Source organism: Mastomys coucha, unplaced genomic scaffold, assembly GCF_008632895.1.
Source record: "Mastomys coucha isolate ucsf_1 unplaced genomic scaffold, UCSF_Mcou_1 pScaffold18, whole genome shotgun sequence".
NCBI classification, from domain to species: Eukaryota; Metazoa; Chordata; class Mammalia; order Rodentia; family Muridae; genus Mastomys; species Mastomys coucha.
In genome coordinates this window covers 88,602,786-88,611,905 of record NW_022196900.1, presented here as the reverse complement: position 1 = coordinate 88,611,905, position 9,120 = coordinate 88,602,786, and the positions used below count along the sequence as shown (strand labels likewise).

General features: G+C 42.9%; 2 protein-coding genes across 4 annotated transcripts in view; one reads left to right on the top strand and one right to left on the bottom strand.

The window, feature by feature from the left end:
* Positions 1-8,454, top strand: part of Rab42 (RAB42, member RAS oncogene family) — a 27,160-nt gene extending 18,706 nt beyond the window's left edge. The window contains exon 3 of one of the 3 annotated variants that reach the window (XR_004121093.1): positions 8,094-8,454. The gene's annotated coding sequence lies outside the window, so the exon portion shown is untranslated. Of the gene's footprint in view, positions 1-831; positions 946-2,741; positions 3,012-8,093 lie in introns of those variants that run through there. The other 2 variants (XR_004121094.1, XR_004121092.1) reach the window with 2 other exon arrangements.
* Taf12 (TATA-box binding protein associated factor 12) overlaps positions 1-9,120 on the bottom strand; it is an 18,248-nt gene that overhangs the window by 7,275 nt on the left and 1,853 nt on the right. The window contains exon 2 of the mRNA XM_031378909.1: positions 1,949-2,200. Coding sequence (XP_031234769.1) covers positions 1,949-2,116 — 168 coding nt within the window. The 5' untranslated portion in view covers positions 2,117-2,200. The remainder of the gene's footprint in view (positions 1-1,948; positions 2,201-9,120) is intronic.

Here is a 9,120-nt window from a genome sequence, read left to right as displayed (position 1 = left end):
CAGCATGTGGTCATCTGTGTTCACTTACTAATGTGTAGGCAGCTGGAGTCACCACCCCTCTTTTCTAAGGAAAGGCACTGCCACATCTAGATTACATTAAAACATGAGGAGGGCTGGGCAGTGGTGGCGCATGCCTTTAATCCCAGCACTTGGGAGGTGGGGGCAGGCAGATTTCTGAGTTTAAGGCCAGCCCGATCTACAGAGTGAGTTCCAGGACAGCCAGAGCTACAAAGAGAAACCCTGTCTCAAAAAACTAAAAACAAACAAACAAACAAAAAACCCAAACAAACATGAGGAGGGAGCTGAAGATTCAGCTTAGTTGTACAACACTTGCCTGGCGTGATCCTACATCACAAATAGAAACAAACAACAAATAATGTGCTCCCCCCCAACTCCTTTTTGTGAGATAGGTCTTCACAATGTAGCTCTGGCTGTCCTGGGGCTCACTCTATATACCAGGCTGGCTTTGAACTCAGATCTGCCTGCCTCTGCCTCCTGAGTGCTAGAATTAAAGACTCTCTTTACAGCAGTTAGGCATGTGTATGTGTTTACATGTGCCCACAACAGTGCATATGTGGAAGGAAGAGGGTAACTTGAGGAACCAGGATCTCTCCTTCCACCATGTTTGGGGACTGAACTCGGATTATCAAGCTTGGCAGCACTTGCCTTTACTGGCTGAGCCATCTTGGTGGCCCTCTGGTTTTTTGAGACAAGGTCCTGAACTTGTTTTCTAGTAGATGATGAGGAACTCCTGACCTTCCTCCTAACACCTGGCAAGTTCTGGGATCACAGGTGTGACGTCCACACCCACTTTCTCTTGCTCCTTTCCAGTGGCTTCCAAGAGTCAACACAGGCTGGTCTCTGCTCAGCCAACCCTTCCCTAAGCAGCTCGGCCAGTCCTTCTACCCACTCCCTTTAATTGCTCCTCAACCATCCTATGCAGCCTACAAGATCCAAGGCAAAGGTATACTTCTTTTCTTGTTGCTCTAGAAAGTGAAAACAGGGTCACAGGTACAAAGCAGAATTCCTGCTGACATTGAGGGCAGCAATAAGATAAATTACAAGAAGGAACAACTGAAGAGGAGACTCTCATTTTACAAATAAGGAGCTATACCATACTACAGTATAGATACTATACTGTATATAAATAGCTATGCTGTACAGATAACTCAGAAAATATCTACTACTGCTGAGTGTGGTAGTTCACTCCTATAATCCCAAGGCTTGGCAGGGGGATTGCCTATGACTTGACGCTGGCTGGGGCTACATAGTCACTGGGGTTACAGTCACTCTGCGCTACAGACTAAAACACTAGCTCAAAAAAATAAAACCAAAACTCCAGCCACTTGCCATATGAAAGTTTGTTATTGCTGGGCAGTGGTGGCCCACGCCTTTGATCCCAGCACTTGGGAGGCAGAGGCAGGTGGATTTCTGAGTTCGAGGCCAGCCTGATCTACAGAGTGAGTTCCAGGACAGCCAGGGCTATACAGAGAAACTGTCTCAAAAAAACAAAAAAACAAAAAAACAAAAAAAAAAAAAAAGGAAAGTTTGTTATGTGTGTTTATATGGATATACGTATATCCGTATATGCAGCCATGTATAACAGAGTAAAAACTGTAGGGCTGGAGACATGGCTCAGTGGTTAAGAGCATCATCTGCTCTTCCAGAGGTCCTAAGTTCAATTCCCAGTAACCACATGGTGGCTCACAACCATCTGTAATGAGATCTGACGCCCTCTTCTGGTGTGTCTGAAGGCAGCTACAGCGTACTTACATACATGAAATAAATAAATAAATCTTAAAAGCATGACACTGTAGACAATAATTCAATAAAAATACTAGAGGGAAAGACCTTCTTCAACAGAAAGAATGAGCACCCGGCAACTTCCACCTCTGTATAGTCAGGGTCAAATTAGAGAGGGGTTCTGAGCAAGAAAGGCAGAGAGTACCTGGTTGTTTTCAGGGCTGAGACGGCCGCCTGTCCCAGGAGTGCCTGCTATCTTTCCTACGGTGGTGCTATTGGCCATGGAGCCTTGTGGCGGGGTGCTGGCTGGTTCTGGTTTTATAGATGAGAAACTGGAGAGGTTGATTAGCGCTGAGGGGCCAAACTGGTTCATAATCTGCCGAGCTTTAGACTTCAACTCATAGAGCTTATCAAGATCCTGCTTCTTTTTAGAGCTGTGAGGACCAAGGCCAATCAACTGTAGAAGGAAAACAGAGACAGAGTCACTCTAGAGACACCTGCAGTGGTGGCTGAGCTTTGAATGTAACTGAAATCTGTCAGACTTTGAGTCTTATTTGAGAGGGTGACCTCTACATGTTGACATTAAAATGGAGGGAATAAAGAATTTCGTTGCTTCACCTGGTTTTATAAACCATCTTGTCTCCAAAATGGAAATGAAATAGTTCACAAAATTGAAATAAGGAAAGAAGTGAAATCAGCAATCTTATTTTAAAAAGTGAACTAGAATAAGTAAGATATTTTTGAGGAATTCATACAAGCAGAATACTGGGTTAAGTACTTACATGCATTGTTTTAAGTATCAAATAATGTTAAGTTCAAATAAACAGAAGCACAATCAAATACTTGAAACTCATTCACAAAGCTGAAGAAAACAATTAGTTCACTCTCAAAACATGTTGAAGCATTCCAAAACATGCTTAAGTCCAATAAATACAACTTTTAGCAACTGTTAAGAGCTTTGCTTAACCAGTAACAAACTTTTTCCATTTGTGTTTTAGCATCTCCAAGACATGCCAAGGCCCCTGCCTAAAGCAGCCACAACTCCTAAATCTCAGAGCCATTAGACTGACTCTGTGGACATCAGCTGTGGTGTCAAGACCAGAAGCACATTCACCAAGTTCTGCCATGGCGGCCTCAAGGGATTTACTTACTGCTATCTGAGTGTCTAGATCTTTAATTACATCAGCAACAGCTGTAAGCCCGCTGTAATGAGAGGCAGCCATTTTCAAAAGCTACCTGTAAACAAATAACTAGTATCAAGTACCACCCTGGCCATAGAAGTGTTCCAGTTGTGTGGCATGTGCAACTTCACCAGCAGGGATCCAGCTGAAGATGCAGCTCAGTGCTAGAGTGCTTGCCTAGTATGTGTGAGGCCCTGGCTTTGTAACTCCATCAAGACAGTACTGTAAAGTCAGATGTGGCAGCTGAGGAAGGAGGATCTTGGGTATGAGGACAGAGTCAGTTATCCAGGTAGCTATTCTCACCCCAAACTGCAAAACTATAGGCTGAATGGTAGAGAATTCAATTAAATAACCAACTCTTACGGGTGGCGGTAGCACACGCCTTTAATCCCAGCACTTGGGAGGCAGAGGCAGGTGGATTTCTGAGTTCGAGGCCAGCCTGGTCTACAGAGTGAGTTCCAGGACAGCCAGGGCTACACAGAGAAACCCTGTCTCAAAACAAAACAAAACAAAACAAAACAAAACCCAACTAAACAAAAAAACAAATAACCAACTCTAAGCCCTCTCATCCCATCTGCCACAGCTAAGCTGGGCTTGGCTAACAGGAGAATGACATTCTCTAACAGCTTTTCCTTTTAAAAGTTTTCCTTTTTTTGTTGTGATCACTTTTTAAAGTGGTAGTGGATGTTTTTAATTCCATCACTCTGGAGGAAGAGGCAGGCAGATTGCTAAGAGTTCTAGACTAACCAAGGCTATACAGTGAGGCCCTGTCTCAAAAAATGAAAGAACAACTTGGGAGGCAGAGGTAGGCGGATCTCTGAGTTCGAGGCCAGCCTGGTCTACAGAGTGAGTTCCAGGATAGCCAGGGCTATACAGAGAAACCCTGTCTCGATAAAAACGAAAACAAAACAAACAAAAAACAAAAAATGAAAGAACAGAAAAGAAGGAAGGATGGAAGAAAAAAGGAAGGGAAGGAATGAATGAAAAAAGGAGTAAAGGAAAGGAAAGGAGGGAAAGTTGGGGGACAGAAATAAAGACAGATTTTATTTAAACAATTTTACTTCTGCAATGGTCAGGGATTTTATTATTGAAATACAATATTGGAGTCAAGGGGGACTGTCTGCTGGTGGCGCTTGTGACTATGATGCCCGGCCTGACTTAACAAGTGGATTTTAAGCTGGGCAGTGGTGGCGCATACCTTTAATCCCAGCACTTGGGAGGCAGAGACAGGTGGATCTCTGAGTTCAAGGCCAGCCTGGTCTACAGAATGAGTTCCAGGACAGCCACGGCTACAGAGAAACCCTGTCTTGAAAAACAAAACAAACAAACACAAAAAATGAAGAAAAAGAAAAAAAGGGAGTGCACAGAAGAGCGTGTATGAATACGATGTTTTCTAATGTTATAAACATGCATGTGTTCCATTCTCTTCTAAATCAAAGTTACAAAAGTCAGTTTTGTGGGGGTTTTGTTTTGTTGAGTCAGGAACTCTATGTGGCTCTGACCAGCCTGGACTCTGCCTGCCTCTGACTCCAGTGCTCGGATTAAAGATTAAAGGGATCAGTATCATTGTCCTGGAACTCACTGTAGACCAGGCTGGCCTCGAACTCACAAATCTGCCTGCCTCTGCTTCCCAAGTGCTGGAATCAAAGGCATGCCACCACTGCCTGGCAGGGATCAGCATCATTGCCTGATGGGATTCTTTTGCTGGTTTTGAGCCAGGGTCTCATGCTCTTATTGTCCGGGAACACAATGCACAGATAAGATTAACCTCAAACTCACAGAGAGCCACCTGCCTCTGCTTCCCAAGAGCTGGGACAAAAGGTGCACAGTGGCAAGGTTAGTATGTTAGAAAGTTTTGCTCATTTTGGTCACTCATTATACTACCCATGCATTATAATCATCCTGGGTTTTTTTTTTTTTTTTGTGGGGGAGGGTTACTTCTTATTGTATGTTTTTAGGGTCTTGCTATATACCCCAGATTGACCTGGAATTCACTAGGAGACAACTGAACTCATAAAAGAACCTTTCTGCCTTAGCCTCCCAAATGCTGGCATTACAGGCCTGAACCACCAACTCAGGTCTTTTTTGGGACAGGATATTGTTACAGACTTTGTTGGATTAGCACTTAGTCTACATTGACTTTGAATCAGGAGTGCTTCTCCTGACTCACCCCTCCTGCTCCACGTGCTAAGATCACAGTGTATGTCAGACTTCTATAATCACTTTTACAGTTAGAGAATTTTTTTTTTATTTACTACTTGTTTTATGTTGGGCAAGGGACAGGCATGGGTCATAGTGAGTATGGGGGTCAGAAGATAACTCTGGGGAGTTGGTTCTCATTTCACCATGTTGATCAAGCTTAGGTGAGGTTAGGACTGACAGCAAGTATTTTGGTTCTCTGAGGTCTCTTATTGGCTCTAATGACGAAAGTTATTTTTGTGGGTTTTTGTTTGTTTTTAGGGAAGAGACTGGTTATTTAAGTCAGGGTAGGATATTCTGCCTTGTATGTATGAAGCTGTGGGTTTGATCTCCTGTACAGGGAGGGATGGAGAAGGATTGAAGCCTGAAAGCCTAGCAACTTGGAAACTCAGGCAAGAGAATCACTGAAGCCCAGGCATTCAAGGGCAGTCTAGGCTACGTTGTAAACTCCATCTCAAAGAAGAAAAATAAATAGCTGGGTATGGTGGTGAGTGCCTATAATCCTGGTACTTCTGAGGTGGAGGCAGGAAGTACTTCAAGGTAGTCTTGAGCTGCATAGTTAGTTCAAGGTACTGTGGGATACATGAGACATCACTTTTTAAAAAAAAGGACCAAAAATTTAAAAATGTAAAAAATAAAATAATAAAGGGAACAGTGAATTGGAAAGTCGTATCAGTGCAGGGTGATGATGCACACCTTTAACCTCAACCCTTGGGAAGCAGAGGCAGGTGAGAGTTTGAAGCCAGCCTGGTCTACAAACTGAGTTCCAGGATAGCCAGGGCTACACAGAAAAACCCTATCTCAAAGAAGAATAAGATGAACAAGAAGGAGAAGGAGAAGAGGAAGAAGAAAGGAAAGAAAAGAGAAGAAGCAAGGAGGAGGAAGAGGAAGAAGAAGAAGAAGAGGAAGAAGAGGAAGAGGATGAGGAAGAAGAGGAAGAGGAGGAGGAAGAGAAGGTAGACTGACAGAGTGTGTGCAGGAGGTTTTTATGAGAGGTACTGTGGCCCGGGCGGTGGTGGCGCACACCTTTAATTCCAGCACTTGGAAGGCAGAGACAGGTGGATTTCTGAGTTCGAGGACAGCATGGTCTACAGAGTGAGTTCCAGGATAGCCAGGGCTACACAGAGAAACCCAGTCTCAAAAAAAAAAAAAAAAACAAGCAGTGTAAGTTTAAAATTAAGTCCATATGTGAATATTTCAAGATGGCTCTAGCACACCTGTTGTTTCACAGTGCAGAATACAAACTGGATGTTGGGTTGGGATGTAGCGCAGTTGGTAGTGTGCTTGTCTAGAGGGTTAGATACCCAGCACCATATAAACTTGGTGTGGTGCCCATGCCTGTAGTCCCAGTACTCAGAGCACCAGAATTCAGTCATCCTTGGATATATGGAGTTTGAGGCCAGCCTAGGCTAGTGACCCCGTCTCAGAAAAGAAAGCTATAGGGAGTTAGACAGGTGGCTCAACGATAAGAGTGCATCTGCTCGGGCTGGTGAGATGGTTCAGTGGTTAAGAGCACTGACTGCTTTTCCAGAGGTCCTGAGTTCAATTCCCAGCAACCACATGGTGGCTCACAACCATATGGAATGCACTCTTCTAGTATGTGTTTGAAGACAGCTACAGTGTACTCATAAATAAAAAACAGATCTCTAAAAAAAAAAAAAAAAGAGAGTACATCTGCTCTTTCAGAGGAACCATGTTAAATTCTCATATCACACCCAAAACTCCCATCTCCAGGGGATCTGATTTCTCCGATCTGTAGTGGCACCTGCACTCACATATATAGACAAACACACATAATTTAAAAAGAAAAAGGTTCAAGTATTTTGTAAATATAGGTAAGAATGCTAATTCAGCAATCCATTATCACTAGTTGAACTATCAAATTTGGTGCATACCTGTAATCCCAGCATTCAGGAAACCAAAGCAACTGAGTCTAGGTACACAGTGAGACCCTATCTAAAAAAGACAAACATCCCCCAAATTAAAATCAACAAGATGGTGATAAGAGGGCTAGAGACATGGCTCAGCAGTTAAGAGCACTGACTACTCTTCCAAAGGTCCTGAGTTCAATTCCCAGCAACCACATGGTGGCTCACAACCACCTGTAATGGGATCTGACACCCTCTTCTGATGTGTCTGAAGACAGCAACAGTGTACTCACATACATAAATAAATCTTTAAAAAAGAAAAAAAGATGGTGATAAGTGCATGCTTTGGCTCATAATTTGGTATAAATAAATCCTGATCACTTTTATGCAGGTTTCTGAAAACAATTATCAGGAACAGGAGATAGGTCAGGGGTTCAGAGAACTTGTTGCTCTTGCAGAGGGCCCAGCTTCTGTGCCCACCATTCACACAATGGCTTACAACCCAGCTCTAGGGGGACCCAATGCCCTTTTCAGGACTCTGAATCAGGTACAGATGTACATAAACATATATTGAGGCAAAACATTCATACACGTAAAAAATGAGGCAGAGGCAGGACGATCTCTGTGAATTTGAGGCCAGTCTGGTCTGCAGAGTTCTAAGGCAGTCAGGACTACACGGACAGACCCTGACTCAATGCCCCTTTCCGAGAATAAATGAATAAACAAACAAACAAAAAACAAACAAATCTTTAAAAATGGTAACAGGAGCTTTGGCTTTGAAAATCCTCCCTTTGGCCAGGCAGTGGTGGCGCATGACTTTAATCCCAGGACTTGGGAGGCAGAGACAGGTGGATTTCTGAGTTCCAGGACAGCCGGGGCTATACAGAGAAACCCCGTCTTGAAAAAACAAGAAAAAAAAAAAATTCCTCCCTTTGCTTTGTGGATGGTCTTTCTCTATGTACCGGCTTTATGTCTCTCATTACCCTTAGTAAAGCCTTAAAAAACAACAGTGGTGTCTAAGCTACTGGGAAAATAATAGCTTCAAGTATGTTATAAAAAAAAACCTAAAAAACAAAACCCAACTTTTCCTTTCTTTATTCAGTGCGTCTATGCTGATGTGGTCAGAAGATAATTTTGGGAGTTGGTTCTCTCCTTCCACCATGCAGGACTCAAATCATCACTCTTTGTGGCAATCACCTTACCAGGAGAACCACCTCACCTGATCTGCTCTTCTTTTTTTCCCCCTTGAGATAAAGTCTCATATTGACATTGAACTCCTAATCTTCCAGCCTCTACCTTCAATGTTATGTGATTACAATCAAGCACCATGACGCCTGGCTCTGTTAACCCAAGCATCTACAACATCGAGAACATGCTAGCAATTAACTGGAAAGTTAACCTGATGTAGCCCTAATTTTCAAAAAATTAAAAATAAATAAATAAATAAAACCTACTCTACTATAGGAAAGAGTCTATAAATATTTCTTTTTCTACCTGGAATATCTATGCTTCTGTGAAAACACAGGAATTTAGATCTCAAATACTATGGAAGTATCCTAAAAGTTACAGTCCTTGACTTTAAAAGGAGTTAAGGAAGAAGCTGGATGTGGTGGTGTAGCATTGAATTCCACTGCTCTGAAGGCAAAGGCAGGTGGATCTCTGAGTTTGAGACCAGCCTGGTGTACACAATTTCCAGGCTAGAGGGAGCTAAATAGTTCGGGGAAGAGGGGTGTGCTTTTATTCAATGGCAGGCTTTATAAATATTACTTATATTTTGTTCACATGAATACTACACATGAAGGGGAATCCACTTAGGAAAGTTCAAGAACGCTTTAGAGGCACATTTGGAAATAAGCTACTCAGTACTACACTATTTAAGACAAACTCCTTAAGCTCTCTGGATATACTTATATGTGCAACAGGACTAACTATCCTTAACTGGGGAGCTGTGACAAGGAAGTGATGGAATACTTGAAAGTGTTTAAGTTGTTCATTGTGGCACACACTTTTCTTTAATCCTAATACTCCGGAGGCAGAGGCAGGTGGGTCTCTTGCGTTTGAAGCCAGCCTGGTCTACAGAGTGAGTTCCAGTATAGCCAGGGCTATACAGAGAAACTCTGTCTCAAAAA